At 40.7% G+C, this 24,714-nt stretch overlaps 1 protein-coding gene across 7 annotated transcripts in view; it reads left to right on the forward strand.

Moving 5' to 3' along the window:
* The window catches only part of LOC139456520 (septin-2-like), a 129,278-nt gene that overhangs the window by 58,783 nt on the left and 45,781 nt on the right, over window positions 1–24,714 (forward strand). Inside the window, exon 1 of one of the 7 annotated variants that reach the window (XM_071238282.1) lies at window positions 2,624–2,701. The exons of 5 other annotated variants lie outside the window; for them this stretch is intronic. In XM_071238282.1, coding sequence (XP_071094383.1) covers window positions 2,675–2,701 — 27 coding nt within the window. In that variant the 5' untranslated portion in view covers window positions 2,624–2,674. Of the gene's footprint in view, window positions 1–2,623; window positions 2,702–12,418; window positions 12,776–24,714 lie in introns of those variants that run through there. One more of the 7 variants, XM_071238281.1, reaches the window with a different exon arrangement.

The raw sequence follows: 24,714 nt of genomic DNA on the forward strand, positions 1-24,714 counted from the left end.
TCTGTCGAATGGGTTCGACATTAGCGTGCAGAGCTTTAAATATTTGCTTACATGTTATCATTCACATTGGTAGATTCCAAGAAAACGTGTGAACAGCTAATTGCTGTTTCCGGCTTAGGTTACGAGAAATTACACAAGGTAATCTTAATCCCTGGATGTAAAACAATGCCTAGCAGAACAAAAAATACAATTTAAACGGTAAATCAACAAGTCTGGTGATTTTTTATCTCAAATTTCGAATTTGTACTGACCAAGTTTCTCATCACCTGTCCGTTTACCGGAATTCGCAAGAGGTAGGGGCGCATTATACTCGGGTGCGTACTCAAGAAAATACGGTAGTTTTCTTTGGGTCTTCAATGTTATTTTAAACATGGGAGATAGTTATATAGATACACAACTTCTTTATTACAATGAATGAGATGTTTCAGTGTAGATACTAACACTGTTATCAAGCAAGTGAAATGGGAATTTAAGTAGGAAGATTATATACATGTGGATAATTGCTGTTTATACAAGGCTGGATGATGATAGATTGACACATGTACACATCCATATATCCATAGGACTATCTCCCTTCTTTATCACACCAACTAAATGCCACTTAAAGAAATGTATGTTTACACAGCTTATCTGGAGCTTGGTCCTCTGAAAGTTGCCAGTCATGATGTTTTCACAACATGTGCACTGCAGAGTGCTGCATGCTCCACTGGTCTTTTTCAAAACACTGGCAGTGAACGCCAGACTAGATCTGATACTTGCATGGATGCACACCTGCACCCAACAGCCAGACTCACTTCACAAATGTTGTGTGATTATGCTTGTCGTAAAAGGCGACTAACGGGTTCGGGTGGTCAGGCTCGCTGACTTGGTAGATACATGTCATTAGCCAGACTGACTTTACAAATGTTGTGTGACTATGCTTGTCGTAAAAGGCGACTAACGGGTTCGGGTGGTCAGGCTCGCTGACTTGGTAGATACATGTCATCGTTCCAAATTGCGTGGATTGATGCTCATGATATCAATCACTGGATTGTCTGGTCCAGACTCGATTATTTACAAACCGCCGTCATATAGCTGGAATATTGCTGAGTGCAGCGTTAAACAACAAACCAACCAATCACAAATGTTGTCAGTAAAAGGAATATGGCAAAAATATTGTATTGCAATATGCTGTGATACAGGTATCTTTTGTAATACACCGTGTGATATATTGGGCGCTGCAGTGTTTGACTCTGATAGACACGGCTTGTACATGCAGATCTGGGATCGGGTGGTCAGGCTCGCTGACTTGGTTGGAGAATGTCATCTATCCAAATTGTGTGGATTGATGCTTATGATATCAATCACTGGATTGTCTGGTCCAGACTCAATTATTTACAAACCGCCGTCATATAGCTGGAATATTGCTGAGTGCGGTGTCAGTACTGTCACACAACAAACAAACAACAACAACATGCAGATCATATGTTCTACATACTTAAGTAAATATTAAGATGTCAAAGTCAGCATGACCTGTCTTCGCAGTGAGAGAAAAATATCTTCCGCATTTCCAACGTTTCGTTGATAAATTTTGCAAATCAATATTAAAGGGAGACATTACTTATGAATTAATTTTTGTGTAGATTTTAGGTTAAACGCTACAAATAATAAGGACGTATGTTATATATATTTTTACCCAATATACCGGAAAAAAATATTGGAATATCTCTCATTTGAAAAGTGTATCGCAGCATACAGATAATTCCTTGAGGTCCTAAAAGGAGTAATAGAATATATCTGTAAACAAGTTATGAAATATTGTTGTGACTAAGACAGTACATAAGGAAATACAGAACTAATAATCACCTGGGCTAGATCTGCCAATAGTCACTGGCCAGCAAGTTTCAGATGTGGTGGATTTCCTTCAGTCTCAGTCACACAACATGCCCAAACCAGAGATTTCAATGAAAAACTTTGATTTACAATTCCTGAAAAAGGATGCCTTTTTAAAGCAAGTGATCTTATCTCATATGGTAAGAGTATTGTTCATTTATTATTAACTATTTCAGTCAGAATTTGCCTGCCAAATACCAAATACTTGCATGTTTAAAGTTTCATCTATTCTGTACTGTGACTCACTCACTCACTTACAGTGCTCGCACGCTCGCTCACTCACTCACTCACTCACTCAATCACTCAGCCTCAATTCACGGTACAGTCATGGTTTGTACTGACAGCTGTAGTATTCTCTAGCATAGCTACACTGTGTGTTGATCCTAAAGATTAGAGCACTCCAGTTCATACAAATAATCCTCACCTTGGTGTGATTGGGTGACAGATTACACACAAAGCCTACAATAGATAAATACTGAGCCTCATTCAACCACAAGACCTGCAAAGCCAACCACAGTTGAGATACTTATGTTAATTATGCATAAACAATCCCCCACACTCTTGAATACAGTGATGTAAGGGGATCGAGTCATCGTCTCATCTCCCGTGATCCCTTGACCAAGGATGTGTTTCCGTGTTTGTGGAGGAGACACTGAAGATTCTTCAGGGTTAGAGGTAGCTTAAGGGTACACTGGCTAAGTGGGTCAACCATTTACAAGGCTACTTAGATATACACCAGTACGGTTGAATCTTTCCTGCACGGTTGAAGCTCTTCTTCACGAGTGGGATACTGAGCTTTACCATGAGCAGGGAGAGAGTCACAGTGCCTGTGAGTCCGTTTTTATTGTCATTATTATTTGCTATGACACTGTGGTTTTAAGAATATGATAAATAAGTGCATGATTTGATATGATGATGAAAGTTACAAAAATTCAGGTTGTGTTCCCATAGTAACAGGATGGAAGCGTCATGGGATCCTGTGTCCCCTCCTGACATGTTTTTATCATATTTTATTCTTTTTTGGACTATTGAGGTTGTGGGTGAACTACCCTGGCTCCACAGTCGAAATATGTGAGAAATATGTAAAATTGTAAATTATCCGCATATTTTAAGAAAAAATGCTATTTTCAAGTTTAAGTGCAAGAAACAATTTTGAGTTATTCTAAGACTCGTAATGAATATATCTAACAAGAGCTGACACAACCCATACATTATGTCAAGATGACTTTACAAGATGGATGGGGATGGAATATTTGATACATTTACTGTGCCCAGCACACCAATGAGGGTTCCAGGTCCTACACAACAAACAGCTCTACCCAGCTACAGATTCATTTGAAATGAATTGGATAATATGTAGCTGGTAGTATTGAAATTATGCCTTGTAACATGTTTTATTTCACTGTTATTTCACTTTATATCACTGGCTTGATATCACTTTATATCACTGACTTGATATCACTTGATATCACTGGCTTGATATCACTTTATATCACTGACTTGATATCACTTTATATCACTGGCTTTATGTCACTATTATTTCACTTTATTTGAACCATTTTCATCGTGTCTCCCTGTTGTTTTTGCCATCTTGTTTCTGAACCAAGATATCACTTGTCATTATGATAAAACGGATAAAACTGACACAACTGTAAGTAATAAAATTTTTGGGGAGAAATAATCAACCATATCAAGTCAGAAAAATCACTCACTTCTGTTGACTCTTGAAGTACAATCAACAGATTCTCATGATTTCTCCATTACGTCACTTTATAACACTGACTTATTTCACTGTTCCAAAGCACAGTACATCAGACTTGGAGTATTTGCACAACCTAAAAGCAGTTGTCAACTGATGTCTATCACAGTGTTTCATTTGACCCATAGCAGGGTGGAATTGAATAGTATACAAAAGTCAATGTAATTAATGTTCTTTTGTGGTAGAAAATTGAATGGCCATGAGAATCTCTTTGCAGTAAATACTGACTTAAGATTTGCTCGAAGTCAAGGCAAATCACATTTGTGACAAACATTGGCATTTTGTGTCTGGTTGCTCGTGTGTAGCGATATAAAATCTCTGTCGATAAAGGGTGCTTTGAAAGTCTAAATGATAAATGTCAGTAATTGGTCCGACACGCTGGTGGTTGAATGGCGGAGTGGTTTCTGTTCACAATGCAGGGTTATGTTTGAGGTGGCGGTGAAGCGTGTGCTTCAAGCAATAGCCATGCTGAGCTGGAGTACAAAGGGAGATAAGCCATGCAGGGCTATTATCAAGTTGAACTCTTTGATCAGGTAGGATGCTTTCCAATAATTTGTCTTTCAAAGTGCTGTTAAGCCTGTTCCATCTTTAGTGATATCTATCTGTCTCCTTCCCACCCTGTTTCCGGGAGTCGGGGATAGAATAGGTCCATAGCAACCGATGCTTGTAGTAAGAGGTGACTGTGGAGTCATGATATCAATCACTGGATTGTCTGGTTCAGGTTCGATTATTTACAGACTGCCATCATGTATCTGTAATATTGCTGCGGCAGCATTAAACAGCAAACAAAAAATGTATAATCATCTTCATCCAAGGCACATCATTTTTTAAAGAAATTACCATTTTTTTACATATTTTGTCAAAAGGCGCTGTGTGATAAATCGGTGATTCCTGCATTTCCTTGTTGGTCCTTGTTGGCCAACACTCACTGTCAGTGTTTCCTATGTACACAGTCTGTCTGGCTTAGTGTCAACACTCAACACCCATCTTGGCTTATAAAACATCATAAGGAGACTTTTTAAGACCGTGGCAGGATGGATGGAGCTAACATCTATCTTAGCTTGTAAACCATCAGTGAGAGTGCTGGAAGACTTGGCCGTGAGTGAGTGAGTGGGTTGGGTTCAATGCCACTTTGACTGTATTCCAGTTTCAGCATGTCAGCTTGATGTGGATGATAGCCTAAAGTGATGCATGTCTCGGACGTTTACTGCATCCATCCATGCTTGTCATAAGGGCCAGAGGGGCGGTCGGGTAGCCTAGTGGTTGAAGCGTTCGGTCGTCATGCCGAAGACCCGGGTTCGATTCCCGACATGGGTACAATGTGTGAAGCCCATTTCTAGTGTCCCCCACCATGATATTGCTGGAATATTTCTAAAAGCGGCGTAAAACCAAAACTCACTCACTCATATGGGCCACACAAGATTGAGACTGTAAAGTTTGACTTGAGTGAGTGAGTGAGTGAGTGAGTTGGGCTTATCGCTGCTAACAGTATTTCATTTACATCACCATGTCAGGTTAATATGTGAGGAAAGCCAAAGCAGGTCTTAATGTTTACCACTTTGGTTAAAACAAAAGCACATGTGGTGCTGACAGACCTAGAAACATAATAGGGGCAGACCGGGATTTGAACCCATGGTCATAGGTTTCTGGTGGGTCTAAGGGACACAACTGCGGCATCTTAGACGACTGGGTCACCCGTGCCCCTGAACCGTCAGTGGGTGTGCTGTAGGACAACAGGATCCTTGGCCAGTGGAGTTGTATGGGAGCAGTTTGTGGCTGTTCAGTTAAATTTAGAGGCTTAGATAACTGTGAAAACTAATCTTTATCACTATGCTTCTCAACTGTTTATCACCAGGACACAGAATATGCCTATTTGCAGGTGGCACAGATTAAACAGCTGTAGAAAAACTTGTGTTAAATTGATGCCAGAATTTAAGATAAGCTGTAGAAATGCATTAGTTCCATTTCTCCTTGACAAGGACAAGTATCAGTTGTGTTTGTGTCTGAAACCTGCATCGGCATAATAAATTGTCTTTGTGTTCTGATTCAAATGGAGAATGGATGCTAATATTTGCACTTTGAGTCCAATGCATAATAGTATGGCTATTTGAATATTGCATTAACAATTAAAGTCTTAAATTGCAGCCATGGTTCTTTGCACATATATTTTACTGTCCATGTCTGATTTTGTCATTCGGTCACTAATTTTAGTTTGTTCATAGTTAAGGTAAGGCTTCAGAGGTACTTTTACCCCGTGATGGGGCGGTCGGGTAGCCTAGTGGTTAAAGCGTTCGCTCGTCACGCCGAAGACCCGGGTTCGAATCCCGACATGGGTACAATGTGTGAAGCCCATTTCTGGTGTCCCCCGCCGTGATATTGCTGGAATATTGCTAAAAGCGGCGTAAAACCAAACTCACTCACTCACTCATTTACCCCGTGATGAGTGGGGTTAGAATTGGTCTTCAGCAACCCTTTCAGGTGGCTTATTGATTCATGTCCTCGTATCCTGATTGCGTAGATCGATGCTCATGATGTCAATCACTGGATTGCCTTGACTATCATTTACAGACTGTACTGCCATCATAAAGCTGGAATCTTGTTGAGTGTAGCTTTGAACAATCAAACAAACATCGATACCTTATATTTCATTTGTTGATGGTCACTCTTGTACCCTAGAGTCCCGTGGACCAAGTTCCATCCAGGAAGGCGCAGGTAAACCATTGCAAAAGAACAAACTAGAACGGTCATGATATGAGTAAGAGCTTAGAAATTAATGTGGAGTTCATCCTTAAGGGTTGGGTGTAAAGAGTTTCAAAGTCAGTATAGTGTGTGTATGCTGCAGTTGTGCAGTACATTGCTTTAATGCTGCAGGGAAGTCTGACTCTGAAGAGCAGTGCCAAATGCTGGCTGTGCTGGTGTAGATTCCGACCCCAGTTGCCATGTCAGATGGATTTTGCTGTATACCACCGGTTGTGTTTCTGTGGAAGTACTAACCACTCACCTCAAGGCTCTTGTGTCAGATCCGTGAGAAATCACAGTAAATCTACAAACGAGATTAATGAGAAACTTCAGCATTGTTTATAGGCATGGTGAACACAACCTTTGGCTTTTGACCTCTGCTCTGACGTATATATATGTTCAGTAATTCCAGCATCCAGGGCTACAACAGTTGATCTGATTTACCACTTTGGATTCTCAAGGTTTGATTCTTCCCTTGGGTACAATCTGTCAAACCCTTTTCTGGTTTACCCTGCAGTGATATTGCAGGGATTTTGTTAAAAGTCTAACAATTAAAGAAAAAGAAAGCAGTGGGGCGGATGGGTATTTTTCCAACCAGAAATAAGTAAAATATTTTTAAAATCTCATTTACTGTGGCTCTATCAATATAAATAAATTATTTCTAATACTATGATTAAACCTGTTGAACATCCGTCTCAAAAGCTTCAAAACACATTGGATTATGATGAAAATTTTGGATATTGAAATTTTATTTAAAATGTTTGGCACTTATTTCATTCATATATCTACATGGGGCTTCTTGCAAAAATATATTATTTAAATGAATAAGGACATGATGCTTCTCACCACCAGTGATGGTCATGACATAACTCCTGCAGAGGTGTTACTGGATTGGTGTGTCGCCATTGTCCATTTGTAACATTTTGATAGACGGATCATTGAGGATAAACTGACCTGTTTGTGGCAGCCCATTCACCAGGGATCCATTAACAGCTGAAGGAGTTAACCCTGCTCCCTGGTGGTGCTGTCAGTGTTCCCCCTGAGTTCCGCCTCAAGTAGGTGACAACAGCCTCCTTTGTGTGGGCCCTAGGGGTTAGAGAGCCAGATGGTGTAGGGGACGGCTGGGAGGCAGTGGAGGGTAGAGGTGTGGTAGCCATGGTTCTTGGTCTGGGGCATTCCGGGGAAGGAGGGAGGGGGTGCAGATGCATGCAACACATCCTTCTATTTTGGGTAACAATTTTTGTGCATTGTGAAAAAATTAGTGCCAAAAAAGTACCCTGTCATTTTTTAACAGAACACATGGAGATTGATATTATAGTTGAAGGTATATGGGCCCTTGACATTATCCTTGACATTATCTTGACATTATTGATTAATTATCTTATCTTTTCTTATCACATCACATCACATCACATCACATCACATCACATCACATCACATCACATCTCATAAGCAGGGCTAGGTTTGTGCTCTAAAGGTGATAGTGACTTAACAACACTGTTGCATTTTTAATACTGTCTAGTATATCATTAGCAAATATTTGATATGTTTCAGTGTTAATACTATTTTACACACATTTTCAATAAATGTATGGGCTAAAGTTATGATATTTTGTGTGTGAGGAGCACATGCACCAAAAATAGAATATTGTTACATATAAAAATGTTAGTTTGTTGTTGTTGATCACGGATGCTGCAATGTTCTTCCTGAGTCTGTGTTCTGACACACCCATCTTCTCGTGTTTTGTCTCACTCTCGCCTCCTGTTAACACATGTCTGAAGTTCCGCATCCTGCCAGCCGGAGTTTATCATCACGTGTCATGGTCATGAACTCTCGAGCATCTTGCACGACGAACATCCATGCCTCATCCTGAAACGTGCCATCCCTCTTTCCTTCCCTTCTGCCGACACACCTGGATTTATGTAGACCTACGATACCTGTGTCTCTCGTTAGTGTCAGGGGAGGGTCATACAGGTAGCTAATGGTCTACCTGCTTCTTGTAATCTCATTTGATACGTGGCTGGACATGAAATATGAAAACATCGTAAATACCAGGTTAATTGCATCACGCAACCAGGATGACTGAACGGACAATCCCTGAACAATAGACCCCATTCCGATCAGTGTGTGATGTCTTTATGGGTACTGGGGCCCTGGTAGGGAGAGGGAATGTGGGTGTGGGTGTGTTTGTGTTTGTGTTTGTGTGGGTGTTGGTGTGGGTGTGGCTGTGGCTGTGGCTGTGGCTGTCTGTTTAAATGTGGCAATACTTCAGGCAAGGCAAAATATCGGCAACTGTATTATAATTTGGTTGGTTGTGATGTTGTGTTTTTGTTTGTTTGTTAATATGCTCAATATGACAGTCACTTTATTGTCTGGTCCAGACTTGATTATTTACAGAGTGTCATCATATAGTGCGGCGTTAAACCACACACAAATCAACCCTGTATTGGTACAGCACCAGGTTTGTGTGTGAACAATGTACAGACTGAGGTTTATGTCACTTTATGTCACACCTGTCTTGGATGACCCTTCATGGATAGTCATACTCCTTCTTAAATGATATACCGAGGTGGTAAACGTCTGAGACTTGCATCACTTTGGGCTTTCCTCCCACATTAAGCTGACACGCCGTGATATAACTGGAATACTGTTAAAAGCGGCGTTAAAAGCCCAACTCACTCACTCTTAAATGATATCTCACCACTAATGGATACCGTATACACCCCTTCATGGAATGTTATACTTCTTGATGGAGGATATCTCACACTTTATAAATGATATCTCACCCCTTCATGGATATCTCACACTTTATAAATGATATCTCACCCCTTCATGGATATCTCACACTTTATAAATGATATATCACCCCTTCATGGATATCTCACACTTTATAAATGATATGTCACCCCTTCATGGATATCTCACACTTTACAAATGATATCTCACCCCTTCATGGATATCTCACACTTTATAAATGATATCTCACCCCTTCATGGATATCTCACACTTTATAAATGATATCTCACCCCTTCATGGATATCTCACACTTTATAAATGATATCTCACCCCTTCATGGATATCTCACACCTAAATGAACAATAACTCTCACCTCCTTGGATGATATCTCTCACCTTCATTGATGATATCACACCTCTTTATAGATAATATATCAAGCCTTTATCAGCTGATATCTCACTCCAAGGTGTGTCCAGTGTTCAGACTTAATGTCTTGGTTGATGAAGTGTAATCATACCATGGTATGAAGGCGTGGCATATTGCTCATTATATTAACTTGCTGGAATATTTCTCACTCTGGCATAGAAAAAAACCAACCATGGATGATATTTCATCCCGCCATGGAATATCTGTCATGAAAGACAGATTATTCTTTAAATTCAATACACTCAATGGTATATTGTTGATTAAGCGCTTGTCTTGGCATGCAGTTGCAGCGCTTGTTATCATTCAGTGATGTTATAACTCTGTCTGTCCTCATCAGCAGTTAAACACATCTAAGATCTGTCCGCTTCTGGATGAGAATAAACATTTTCAATGAAACCTGTTACCTGGTCAAGCCTAGCCTTGCTCCAAGGCTAAATGGAATGATAAGTCCATGGGTGTACAGTAATTCTAGACTTATAATAGGCAAGTCTAGGTAAATAGGCAAGTCTAGGTAAACAGACAGTAGTCTCTTAAAGGGACAACTTGTTATTATGTAATCTAGAAATGATTAAGGCTAATAATTATTGCCTTAGAGACTTGTGCAAGTCTAGGTGAAGACCTGAAGCAGCCTCCGGGAGATCAGAACAGAGCAGCTATTGAGAGGGCTTATCAGGGTATATATAGCACAGCTCTTCAAACAACCCTTTACAGAGGCAGATCTTGATTAAAGGGGTTTATTATTGGGTGCCAAATGTTCCGGAGTCGAGTTCCAGTAATTCTAGACTTTCCCTGGGATAATGCCTCTGTGTTACTGTTGTGGACTGAGGCTGTTATTATATTATTTTGTGACAATGTGTTTTGATAGTAGGTTGTGATTTGATACACATACCATATTCATGAAAACGTGAAACTTGAGTCAGTGGAATAAAATAAGGATTTGAGATCACTTGGACATACTGTACGAAAATAATGGTGTAAACTGTTTCAAAATATACCTTATGAATTTTTTGGTGTGAAGATATTGTCTGCATTTTGAATTGCAATATCTTCAATACTGAATTCTGTATTGTGAAATGTATTGCTTTATAGTGGTATTAACATTTTGAGGGGGCATGGTGGCCCAGTAGTCTCAGGTGCCACAATTCGCCGTGCAGAATTACGTCCCTTGGGCACACCAAAAACCTTTTTGGGTTCGAAATCCAATTTGGCTTGATAATGTTTCTATTTTTGTTTCTGGAGACAATAATTGTATTGGTGCAGCCAATGTTGTGCAGCCTCGTGTGTGTTGTGTGATTGCTCGTTCCTCATGTATATTTCACCACAACATTACAACAATGAAATACTGCCTTCTTTTCTTTCACTTTCCGACTGCCCTTCGTTGTTTTAAGACCGAAATAAAGCCCTTTTGTTGGTCTAGTTAGTGAGAGACTCGGCCTCTATAGTAACGCTCAATCAAGAGACGTAACAGTGACAAGCAGTGTGTACAAAACATATCAATCATGCAAGATTTGCTGTACCAGGAAGATTTAAATTTATTTAATTATTGATAAAACCAAAACAAATACACTGAGGTAGTTTACTTAATATGCTGACCCATTTTGATCGTATCATGATGTGTATTGTTGAAGGTTGGTATACCTGACGACTTATACAATTATCTTACATTTGACTCTTGCAGTTTGTGCCCCAAACTTTTCTACTACCAGCCCGAACCTATGACTTGACGACATTTATGGTAGTTCTTAGCGCAATGTTATCGAATGTATAGACTTTTTAATAGCAAAGCTCACTTGACCAAAAACATTTTTACTAGAATCCGGCTGCGAACTAGTGGCTAAAGTCAAAGACGGTATCAATTTTCTTTAATAAAAATAGGACTAATTTCATTGAAATCTAATTGTCAAATACTTCTGCCATAACACTAGAATCAACATTTTTTTTCATTTTGACGCAAGTATGATTAATGACCAAAATCTCAGTATGAAAGCAAGTGTGTTTCATGAATCAGAATTCAAGGCTGAGTTGGTGTTGTATGCCCGATTGTAATCGCTGACAAACCAACTGGTTTTGTGTTTAAATTTAGGGTCTACACCAGTGGAGGTGTTGGTCAAGGGCCTGCTTCCTTTGTGTTGGATATACATCATTAGCTCCGGAACCTGCTTTGTGTTCCTCTCATCATAGACCATTCAGCGCTTTACACTAGTCTGTGGAGCACGTAGAGCGGTTGTTGGGGCATGCGGATTGAGTCAGGATTACTTTTTAGGGGTTGTCTGTGTCTCGCACTTCGTCTGCCTCAGAGAAATTTGTATGAATATGGAAAAATGTACAAAGCATATGGCATCGGTATGACCAAATCCATGTATTGATTTTGTGTTGAGATTCATACCAGCAATAATCTTGCATCACGGCTGATTAGAGTGAAAATTAAGTCTGTTCCATTGTGAAAAATATTTTCCGCTTTAACGGTTCTATATGGAAAATTAAAAATGATCATTATGGCCCTTAGGGATTGGTGTGAATTGACCTTGAAAGTTCAGCATGTGTATGGGGATATGAATCACCAGCAAGTGTGCCAAGCTGAATTAAAGCTAATAGGCCGCATATGTGCTCAATTGACACCAAGCTAACCTATCAGATGTGGAACGTGCTGTGATATAGCCAGCCTGGCTGTCACATGTTGTCCCACAAGCTGAGCAATCATGGTATTATCCCAATATTATCTCATTCTACCACCAAAGCAACAAACAAAGTGTTTTTGACTGCAAGCACAGATTACCACCTGTCAATCAATCACAACCCTTGCCGGGCCTCACCTGATCACATGACCAGAAACTGCGAGATTTCACTCCTTCATGCTTGAAGCTATGAACTCCTCAATCAAGGCCACAAGGAATAATGTATATATCAAAGCTTCAATCCACACCTCAACAGGGCCCCTTGTGCCTGTGCCTTGCCGTCTGCTAGCTTGGTCCGTCTGCCATTGATGCTATTAGTTCCCAGGGGCAGACGTGAGAAGGTGGATTGCAGGATATTTGTATAAATCTTCTTTTCATGAGTGTGAATTTGAGTGAAATTTGTTGAGAATACTTGTGGAGCCCTGTGATAGTGTTGGTTTGTTGTTGGAGTTGTTTACGAGCTGGAAGTCAGTGGAGTAAGTGCTTGGTGCCTTGTGTAGAGTGGAAGACATTTTTGAGTGCCTTACCATCTTCCATCATGTTCCCCACAGGAGGAGAAGATGGCAACGTGAGTACACCATCGTTTCATTCCTTCCTTACAGGGTCGCCAACTAGAAACAGATTTAGCATGTGTTTATTTGTCAAGGATTGTCATGACACAACATGGCACCACTTGTGTCACGATAACCTCGCTTGTATAAGAACTACATATGCTGTGTTATGGATGTGTGTTGATTTGATTACCAAAAGGTCATGGCTGTTGTATATTTTGAATATATTCACCCAGCCATCCTGACTCTGATCTTTTGACACCTTTTTAAAATTTGATATTATTCTGTGTGGGAAAATCCCTGTGAGTTGTATTTGCTTTGTGTAAGTTTGGGTGAAGCTTTATTCCCCTCTGTGCTTTGTGTCAATACATACAAGCTTTATACATGGTTACTGGCAGATGTTGAACCTACAGATCAGCCACGGAATATCCGCCATGAAAACATCACTGTATCAGTGTCCTTCCCTTTCTTCCTACTTGAAATCATTCGTGTAGGGTTGAGTGACATCTTGCATTGCGACTGTCGGCTTGGTGGTGTTAGGGAGAGATAGGTATGAAACCCTTTGTCTCTTCAAAGCCATAATATTGACAGATGCCTGTTTAGCATCTTAGTCATGCTGGTTCGTCTGACTTAGCAAGTAGCTGTGGGGGTCTGCTCATTTTGTTTTTGTTGGCCTGCTAATCCCCCTGTTTAACCATCCGACTTGTCAAATTTGCCATCTATCTGGATCGGGGAAAACCCAGGTTTAGGACATGATGTCAGCAGGTTAACTACAATAAATGTGTTTGAGGTGAGGATTTGGGCATTTGTTGTCCGGGTAAAAAAAATGGCATTACTCAGTTTGTGAAATGGTTCAGTGTACTTTGGAGACGTGTTTTGGGGTCATGTCGGACTGCGCTGCTGTGCAGTTTTGTAGACAGATCTGAGTATTTATTGTAGTGTAGTATATACTGTAGACTAACACTAATTCAATGAAAACATGTCTTTAAAATGATAAAAATATTTTTTTCAAAAGAACCTTTCCTCATCTGCTGTTTTGTGGAATCAAGCGAACTAGACTTGGTTAGTTTGATCTAGACTTGCCTAGGCTTTTAGTAAAAAAAATACTAAAAAATATAAATTCCACAGTCATGGTCCAGGACTATATATACTGGTACAGGGGTTGATCTGGGCCTGCTCCAAGGTCGATAAGTGGCCCCAAGTCTACAGCAAATGTCAGTAAGATTCCCAATTCATGTTTATCCAGTTATAACTGATGAAAGACGCTGTAGAGGTGACATGTACATCACTGACAACAGGACCAATGAAGAGGAAGAGGCTTTAGTGCTTCGTTTTACGTTATTGCACTCAATGCAATGTTAATATATGTCAGAATTTAGGAAAATAAAAACTAAGAACAAAATAATGATTTTGTCCCAATATGCCTGTCAAGGGCACTTCGTTTAGAATACTAGATAAACCCCTGTTGTATTTGAAATATGTCTTTAAACAAGTCTGGGCTATTTAATTCTTCAAAAGAACCTTTTCTCTTCTGCTGTTTTTTTGTGTTTTTTTTGTGGTATGAAGGAAACTAGACTTGATTTAGATTGATCTAGACTTGCCTAGGCATTTAGATATATATATTCCACAGTCATGGTGCAGGGCCCACTTGCACAAAGCGTTACGACTATTGTAAGCCTATGTTAAAGTATCGGGGTTACGATCATCTTAGCACTAAGGACTAGTGTATCATTAGCTGATCTGAGTACAAGAAACAAAAGTTTAGTGAACTCTCACCTGAGATTTGTAGCTGAAGTCGCAGCTGTTGACCTCCGTATCAACATATTTAAAGGTAATTATTATCAATAGGGGAGAAGTTGCCAATAAGCACTTTTACTTCTGTTCCGTATTATCTTGATACTTAATGATGTATAACAAAATATACATGCAATTTTCTCAAATGAATGCAGAATGTTATCAGCACTGATGACTAAGCTGCTCAAATTGGCCAATTATGCTTCCTATCACAGTAATTAGCCTGCTCAGCCTGGTAGAAACTGTACATCACGTTGTTAATTGTTTCCGATGGAGTCTAATGGCTGACTGGCCTCCCTGCTACTGGTGTAAGACAGCAATGGTGGACCCTGTTTGCCAGTGTTAAGCCCCCTGCCAGATGTTCTGGTCTTTGAAGCTGATTACATAATGAACTCTTATTTTACCATTTTACAAGTGTGCTACCGTTGTTCATGTATGTTGGGGCCTGGATGCACACAAGGGCTCGGGCGGCCCAGTCAGAGCGGGGATGATGTGCTATGACTAATCAGTTGTAGTGTCGTATCTCATGGTGATACACTCGTATCCCATGGTGATTCTGCTGCAGAAAAAGTCCTCAATGTCCCATCATGGTTGTAAGAGCTGATTGTGTGTCATCGTGCTCCGATTGTGTGTCATCGTACCCTGATTGTGTGTCATCTTTCTCCGATTGTGTGTCATTTTACCTCGATAGTGTCATCATGCTCCGATTGAGAGTCATGGTACTTCGATGGTGTCATTGTTCCCTGATTGTGTCATTGTTCCCTGATTGTGTCATTGTGCCCTGATTGTGTCATTGTGCCCCGATTGTGTGTCATGGTTCTTCAATGGTGTCATCTTGCCCCGATTGAGCATCATGGTACGTTGATGTTGTCATTCGGCCCTGATTATGTTGTTGTGCCCTGATAATTTGTCGTCTTTGCCCTGATGGTGTGTCATTCTGCCCCGAATGTCTGTGATCGTTCCGTCAGCATGGATTGTTGCACATGTTATCAACAATCGATCCACCTGCTTTGATTAGTTTAGCCCCTTTGATACGTATGAACTATTGCAGACTGTGGTGTAGAACAACACTCACTCTCCTGAATGTATGCCATTCAAGTTTTCAAGTGCATGCAAGGTTAGCACCCCCGCTGTCCATGGAAGTAGAACCATCTCACCCACAGTTGTATCAACACACGTTACTGGAAACACTCAGCCCTTAGGCCTTGGCTCTTGCTTGTGTTCAAGTAGCTGCTAACTAGAGGGAATACGGTAATATGGCGGATATCAACACACGTTACTGGAAACACTTAGGCCTTAGGCCTTGGCTCTTGCTTGTGTTCAAGTGGCTGCTAACTAGAGGGAATACGGTAATATGGCGGATACAGTTACAGATGTATGGTGGAGGAGATAATTGCAGGAATTATGAATTGATGTCCTATAAGCTGTTTTGAATTGATGATAATCAGGGATGTAACTACACCTGCTTAGAGGCCGATATTCAGCCCAGGGGCACTTTGTTTGGAATCCTAGATACATCTCAGACACACCTTTGCCTCAGACATGTAGTGTGTGAGTAATTATATAAACGAGTGTCGTGAGTTTGGGATTAGGTAATTAATCATTGCTTATTATCAGTTTGTCCCAACTGATCAATTATCACTTATAATTGGCTGCAAATTTGTGTATTTCAAGTTATTACTCTTTTGTCATGATTTGAATTTTTTCAAATCATATTTCTTAAATAAAATATCTAATTGGGTTCAGTGCTTGAATGGACCTGTAAAGATCCGGGGTAGAATAGGTCTTCAGCAACTCAGGTTTGCCGTAAAAGGCGACTATGCTTGTCATAAGAGGCGACTAATGGGATCGGGTTGTCTGGCTCGCTGACTTGGTTGATCCATGTCATCGATCCCAATTGTGTGGATCAGTGCTCATGATATCGATCACTGTATTGTATGGTCCAGAGTTGATTATTTACAGACCGCCATCATATAGCTGGAATATTGCTGAGTGCGGCGTTAAACAACAAGCAAACAAACAAAACAAACAAAACAAACAGTGCTTGAATGTGTTGTGTGAAGATGTATCTGCCAGGTCACCTACAGTCAGTGAACAGTCACCAGTCAACATCCAGTACATCATCGATCATCATGGCTGATGTGATTACTGTGGAATTGATCATCGATGTCAATATGTCTGGTTTTCACATTAATTGAGTGCATAATATGAAGTGATGAACAATGAGAACATGGACGTAGTACCGAGTTTCATGTTGTTATGGATTGGATGAGGCATCAGGGATTGTCGGAAGTGCCATCTCTGTGGCGTAAACAACAAAGAGAGGCATGTAAATTTTGTTTGGTTTTTAGATTTTTTTACCTGATGCTAGAAAATGCACCATCGTTATCAGACTGTTGTATGTTATATTGAATCCTCTGCTGTGAGAATTAAGGTGTGTGTTGGTTCCAAGTTTTGTTTGCCCTTAAACGTGCACTCAGAAATATTCCAGCTGTATGATGACAATCTCTAAATAATGGGGTCTGGACCAGATAATTCAGCATGACATGAGCATCAACCGCTGCAGCTGGAATACGACATCCTTCAAATAGTCAGCGAGCCTGACCACCTGACCCTGTTTGTCGCCTCTTTCGACTAGCATGGCTTGAAGACCAGTTCTAACCCAGATCTTCATGAATATGGTTCCATGTTTTCCATGGTGGTTGTGGAGCCAGGTAGTGAGGACAGGGTGGTCGCAGCATGTGATCTAGTTGGTTGTGTCGTTGTTACGACAGCACAGGTCATTGCTCATGCTATCGATCACTGGTTTTCCTATAGCCCAGAGTTGATCACTTATGGGTGTGATATTATAGCTGGAATATTGATGTCTGCAGATCACAACATTCAGGTTGAATAATATACTGCTGTAAACATGTTAAAGAAAACTCACCATTTGAAGGCTTACATACCCACCAGCCATGACAGATGAACAATAGTCACAGGATGAATTAGGTGAGCTTCAACATATTCGGGTATGTTTTGTTCACTGAAATTAGGAAATCCCAATTTTGGGTTTTCATTCAAAATTGAAAAGTTACTGTGCATTAAAAAGTGTATAAATATTTGTTTTTCCAACCGTAAAATTTACGTTTTTTCTGTGATCCTGAAAAGTTTCCTTATCTCAAAACTGCCCTTCTTCCAGACTGTGGATGAAGATTGGAAGAACACAGCCTCTGACTAACTGTAAACAAGATGGGCTTGTGTGCCCATTGACGTCACTTTTTGAGCGAGAAAATTCAAACCACAGGGGTCTATGCCTACCGCTGGTGAAAAACACATGCTAATTACAGGGACTGAGTTGACTCGAATTTGTTTTCAAAAAGTCACTTGACTCAAGTTACACATGCTTTCTGTTAAAGAGATTGTGTCTTGTGATAGGCCGATAGGCCGAGGCTTGTCTGTGTTTGGCTTGTTGGTAAGACATGGGAAGAATGCTTGACATTTTCTCACATATAATGCTGTGTTTGGCAGATGTTACGAGGGTCCAGATGGGGGCCATTACTTGGAGACTTTCAGTTGTTAGTACTTTTTCGGGTTTGTCAGTGAAAAAACATGCAAAAATAGGCCAAGTTGTCAAGTTGAATCTAAAATACGAAATCATATCTATGTGAATGAGGATTATTGGTTTGTGGGGACAGCCGGTTCTGCTTTCGTTTCATGACTGCAGTTCGAGTTTTGCAAATACCAAACACTGACTGGTTTTGTTGTTTCTTTGGATTTAGGAATAACCTACTTTTACAAGATTTTAGGAGAATAACTATTAACAGTATGGACACTTTATATTAATCTTTTTTGATAAGAATTTGACTCATCTTTTGTGAATCATCAAGAGAAACTAACAGTTTTAACAGTTTTAGTCCGCTATACTGTTTGTGGTAAACATTTAGCAAAACCTTTAAACATGGCAAATTGCTACTCGTCCTTATGATAACTTAACTATTCATGTATTGGGGAGTTTGGCAAGGACTTCAGGACTAGGGCCAATTTCTAACTCTGCATTTACATTCATCTTTTTTTGGGTTGTTTTACGCTAAACAGTTCACCCGATGAGGATCATCGTTATCAGCCTTCTGCAGGGCTGGCCATGAGAATCGGGATGGCAATGCATTGGTGAAAAACATGCAAACATAAACATGCACAAGTCTCATTTTAGTTTTGTAGACAAGGAAGTATGTGTTTAGCTGGTTATTTCAATATCTTATGCAAACATGTTTGTCAAGCGTATGTGTTTGGTCCAAGTTGTTAATGGTTCAGAAGTAAGGTTCAATTTCGTGATATATGCATTAGCTGTCGATATGATACATTCATTTATAATAGTTGTCTTGATGTGAACAGTATTTGGGATATAGCTGTCAGTATTTCATTCATATGATAGAACACGAATCATGATGTAATTGTCTACTTCCTTGTCTGTATTCTGCAATATTCTGAATCCTTGGAAGGCATTCTAAAGTTGGTTTGAGTGAGTGGGTGAGTTTCATTTTACACCGCTTTTAGCAATATTCCAGCAAGATCACGGCGGGGGACACCAGAAATGGGCTTCACACATTGAACCCATGTTGGGGCGGTCGGGTTAAAGCGTTCGCTCGTCATGCCGAAGACCCGGGTTTGATTCCCGACATGGGTACAATGTGTGAAGCCCATTTCTGGTGTCCTCAGCCGTGATGTTGCTGGAATATTGCTAAAAGCGGCGTAATACCATACTCACTCACTCACTCACTCACTTGTACCCATGTTGGGCTTCGAACCCAGGTCTTTGTTGTGACGAGCGAACGCTTTAACCACTAGGCTACCCGACCGCCCCCAAAGTTGGATAGAGGAAAGACATTGATAAATGTTAGCTTTGTTGTTAACAAAGTGGGCAAGGAATCCCAGTCAGCTAAGTCACTGCAATCTGCTGAAAGAGTTGTGTCCCTTAGGCATGCAAGGATCCTATGATTCATGATTCGGCCTTATTGTGATCCTATGCTGCAAACACCACCTACAATGATCCACACTCACTCACTCACTCACTCACTCACTCCTTCTCACAATGGCCAGTTGACATATTTGTGGTAGTGTCCATGTCAACACAGATTTGCTTCTGCAAATGGAAGAAATCCGTCCAAATCTCCAGTAAGATCAAGAAAACAGTGGAGTTTGTCTACCACCCACAGAATCAGGTGAATATGTCTTTGATCTGGAGATAAGCAGGATGTTGGTCGACAGTCGTGTCCAGTTTCAGCAACATTTCTCCCTCCTTCGACCCAAGCTGTGATGTAGAATAATGGTGAAAAGTATCTCACATCACACAGAATACCAGGGTTTCCATTGACCACGTGGCAACATGGTGAGCCCATTTCTGGTGTTTTCTGTCATGATATTCCTGGAATGTTTCTAAAAGTGGCGTAAAACAATACTCATCCACTCTTCAACCCAATAAGCATGAAGTTACGATGCAATGCAAAGTGTCCCTACACTCATTGTCGTGACTCTTGCACAAACGATTTCTTTGTATGTTTTTAGTGCTGAAATTCTGTGTTTGTCTGTTTTGTGTATTTGTTTTCAAACTGAATGTTTGACTTTTCTTGTTAACCACACATTATTTGACAAGAAAAGCATAATATCCTCTCATCAGAGATCATTTCTCAATATTTTGTCTGTAGAAGATCACAGTTGACCCTACTTTGTTTGTTGTTTAACGCCGCACTCAGCAAAGTTCCAGCTTATAACAGCTGTCTGTAAATAATCGAGTCTGGACCAGACAGTCCAGTGACTGATTTCATGAGCATCAATCTATGCAACTGGGATACGATGACTTGCATCAACCAAGTCAGTGAGCCTGGCCACCTGATCCTGTCAGCCACCTCTTACGTCAAACATGGGTTGCTGAAAACCTATTCTATCCCGGATCTTCAAGGGTCAGTTGACCCGAGTATCCATCAAAACTTTGTACAAATGCTGAGCAGCAGGCTGATTCTAGATTCCACGTGGGGGGCACGGGTGGCCCAGTCGTCTAAGGCGTCGTGATTCGCTGTGCAGAGTTGCGATCCTTGGGCTCGCCAGAACCTATGATTGTGGGTTCGAATCCTGATTCGCCCCGATTATGTTTCTAGGTTTGTCAGCACCATACCCGTGCTCGTGGGTTTCACTGAAGTGGTAAACGTATGAGACCTGCATCACTTTGGGCTTTCCTCCCACATTAAGCTGACATGCCGTGATATAACTGGAATACTGTTAAAAGCGGCGTTAAACCCAACTCACTCACTCGTTCACCCTGATTCCAGGTACAAGTAGTTCCCCAGCAATCTGAGGTTGTTGTAAGAGGCGACTAAAGGCTTGGGTAATCAGAAGGGTTGTTGCTCATAATATCAACCACAGGGTTGTCTGGTTCAGATTCAATTATTTACAGGCTGCCATCATATAGCTGGAATACTGAGTTCATCACAGACTGGCACAGCCCTACAAAACACAACCTCCATTTTTTTGTTGATTCACGGAATGTTGATGTGAGACTAGCTCACACCAAGCAGTGGAGTTCACAGAACATTAGAGCTCCTTCCCATAAGTTATTGCTGTCGGTGAGATCACCATCGCTTTGATCTGTGACTGTGAAATGAGGGCACACATACCGGCCATTCCCTCGGCTGCTACACCCCCAGGCCGTACTCTAGCTGAGTTCAACAACACAATGATATGCTTTACTATCCTCAAAAACCAGCTTATTGTTTGCTTGTATAGTTGTTCAGCATATATGATTTTGGGAGTCTATATTGGTTGGTTTGTTGTTTAACGCCGTACTCAGCAATATTCCAGCTATATGACGGCGGTCTGTAAATAATCGAACCTGGACCAGACAATCCAGTGATTGATAACATGAGCATCGATCCACACAATTGGAATCGATGACATGCATCAACAAAGTCAGCGAGCCTGACCACCCGATCCCGTTAGTCGCCTTTTACGACAAGCATAGTGGGCTTTTACGGCAAGCATGGGTTGCTGAAGACCTATTCTACCCCGGAATCTTCACGGGCGTTCAGCATATTTGAAGAAATGGGGTATGGAAATGAAAAAAACTTTATTTGTGCACGGCAAATTGTCAAAATTAATGACATAAGTTGAAATATTTTTAGAGACACAGCTAAACAAATTGAAATGTCATTGATAAATAGTTTGTAAGCTCTCGTTCAGGATACTCACCTCCTGCATTTCAGTTTGGGGAATCTTTGCTCATGCTATCAGTCACTGGTTTTCCTAGATTTGGTTGTATACAAACCTATCCTTCAAAATTTGCTCTAGTCTGCTAACCAAGTTTACCAAATTGTGTTCAGGACAAGCAAAAACCTAATGAACAGTCGTTGTCCTCATTGACCATGTTGTCAAGAAGTTTTGACGACTATAATTGGGAATTTAAATTAGGGGATTGTAGTCTTAAATTCAGAGGTAAGTTAAAATTATGTTGAAATGAATGAGGATATCTTTAATGCCAATTTGGTAGTTATTACCAACATTTAGTGCAGACATGGTTCCGATTATCAGCCTGTGTCTAGGTAAATACTAGCCTTACTTCAAGGCTGTACTGAATAAGAAGTCCATGGGTGTACAGTAAGTCTAGATTAGTGGACGGTAAGGATGCCTTATATGGATAACTTGTACTCATTGTTTATATGAAATATATCTAGGAAAGTCTAACTAATAATTATTTCCTTTGAGACATGTGCAAGTCTATATAAATACCTTTCATCCAGGTTGTTGAATGTGTGTTGTGACATGTGTGTTGTGCTCATTAAGAGTGTATAACCTAGGATGATATGTGTTTTTATCACACACTGATGTCAACTATGTGTTACAGTAATGGAGACGACACATTCCTCCAACTACTCTACATTAAAAAATAAATACAAATTTCTGCTCTGATTCCTCTGGACACAAACATCTCAATGTTCTCTGGTACAGCAAATAAATACATGTACGTCTTTGGCCTCAGGAGTTCTAAAGCAGTGTTCTGGACCAGAGACGACAGAGTATGCTAACTTGGATTTAAATGTTCAGATGTGATGCAACCTCTGAACTACATCTTTTGCAGATATATTCCAACAATTTTCATTCCAACCCTTTCAAAAGTGATTTACCAGCCAGACAGGTTTTTTTGGTTTATGAGATCTAAGTGTCTTGGAGAGCTATTCAACTTAAAAACATGTCAGTGTTGCCACCCCATGGAGATGGCTAGCAGACTATAGGCACCCAGTTGCTACCCTTGTTCTGAAACTAAAGTAGACTTAGAATGGCCGTGATGATACTAGTGCGTAAGTAGTTCAACACCTGGGAAGTTCATTCTCCCTTCCCTAGCTGCGCCTGGGGATGTTCTCTTAAACAATGTAAATGATCTCAGTTAGATATTTTATGAATATTGCCTCAGGTGGATTTGGTACTTTATCTTACAAAAATGGCTTCCACTCGAGATATCGCTTAGGTGAGATCAGGCGATATCTCCTTAGAAATATAGCTACTATGAAATTGCGTCACAATGCTTTGCGGTGATGAAATGAAATCACTAATCTTGCTGCCACTGAAGCTGGTTACCTGTCCTGTTATACACTTAGACACTGGTTATAACAAACTGAAAATGTTGGAAAATTGATTTTGGATGATGAATAGAATCTCACCCTTGTGTTTTAGATATCAAATACATCAACACTCATTAAGAAAAGAGACAATGGTGAGATTCTCCATGTATTATGACCTTTGGGTTGATCATGCTCGAATTCTTGACCTCCAGTTTGTCTGCAAGGAGACCAGTTTGTCTGCAAGGGGGCCAGTCTGCAAGGGGGCCAGTTTGTGTGCAAGGAGGCTAGTTTGTCTGCAAGGAGGCTAGTTTGTCTGCAAGGAGACCAGTTTGTGTGCAAGAAGGCCAGTTTGTCTGAAAGGAGACCAGTTTGTGTGCAAGAAGGCCAGTTTGTCTGCAAGGAGACCAGTTTGTGTGCAAGAAGGCCAGTTTATCTGCAAGGAGGCTAGTTTGTCTGCAAGGAGACCAGTTTGTGTGCAAGAAGGCCAGTTTGTCTGCAAGGAGACCAGTTTGTGTGCAAGAAGGCCAGTTTGTCTGCAAGGAGACCAGTTTGTGTGCAAGAAGGCCAGTTTGTCTGCAAGGAGACCAGTTTGTGTGCAAGAAGGCCAGTTTGTCTGCAAGGAGGCCAGTTTGTCTGCAAGGAGGTCAGTTTGTCTGCAAGGAGGCCAGTTTGTCTGCAAGGAGGCTAGTTTGATGGCTGTCGATAAGCTGTGGTGTTGCTGTCTGGTCCCAAATCAATCCACAAACTGTTGAGACTCCCAGGTTGTTGGATCACGCAAATAAGGGGCTGATTATCTCGCAGACATTGATCCATTTGAATGGCTGTTATAACTTGATTCCCAGGAACATATTGTACATGGGCACCATTATTATGTCTTAGTGTAAAATAATTGTTTGGTTCATTTGTTTGGTGTTCCAGTTTGTCGAGGTTTCGTGAACATTTGCTTGAATTAGCGTGTTATAATTGATTGATTGCTTGTAACAACCTGATTACGCCAAATGATGGAGGGGAAGATGTAATCCCCAGTCAGTCTATGTGATATCTCCAAGCCTGTGATCAACCACTGTATCGTGGAACAGGCATACACATTTCGACACTGTATTCAAGTGAACATATTCCAAAACATAGAGCGTCTGTCTGGAGAGCGGAAGGTTGGTGGTGCAATCTCTGTCCTCGTCATACCAAAAGACGTTAAAAGATGGTACTAGTTACCATGTCTGGCGCTCTGCATAAAGGGGATAAAACAAGGACTGGTCAACTGAGAGTCAGTATACTCTATTCATGTGAAACTGTGGCATGGTATCTCAGTTGGCTAGCTATAAAGCTAGCATTAGTCCAAATGTTCATCCACTAGGTTAAATATTTCTTCTGATGCTGATAATATCGCTACCTGGAATTGACTATTTTTATCAACTGGACTGGGTTTGATAAAATAGGTGCAGATATTCCGAGGTCATGGACTAGTCTAACGTGCATTCACTAGTTGTACAGAAAGTAGTACACCAGTCCTGGCGTGCCGGACATGCCTGGTAATAACACCTGTGTCTCGTGTCTCCACTGTCACGCTGGGTGAT

The sequence above is a fragment of the Haliotis cracherodii genome, unplaced genomic scaffold (assembly GCF_022045235.1).
Source record: "Haliotis cracherodii isolate W230 unplaced genomic scaffold, xgHalCrac1.p SCAF_11, whole genome shotgun sequence".
Lineage (NCBI taxonomy): Eukaryota > Metazoa > Mollusca > Gastropoda > Lepetellida > Haliotidae > Haliotis > Haliotis cracherodii.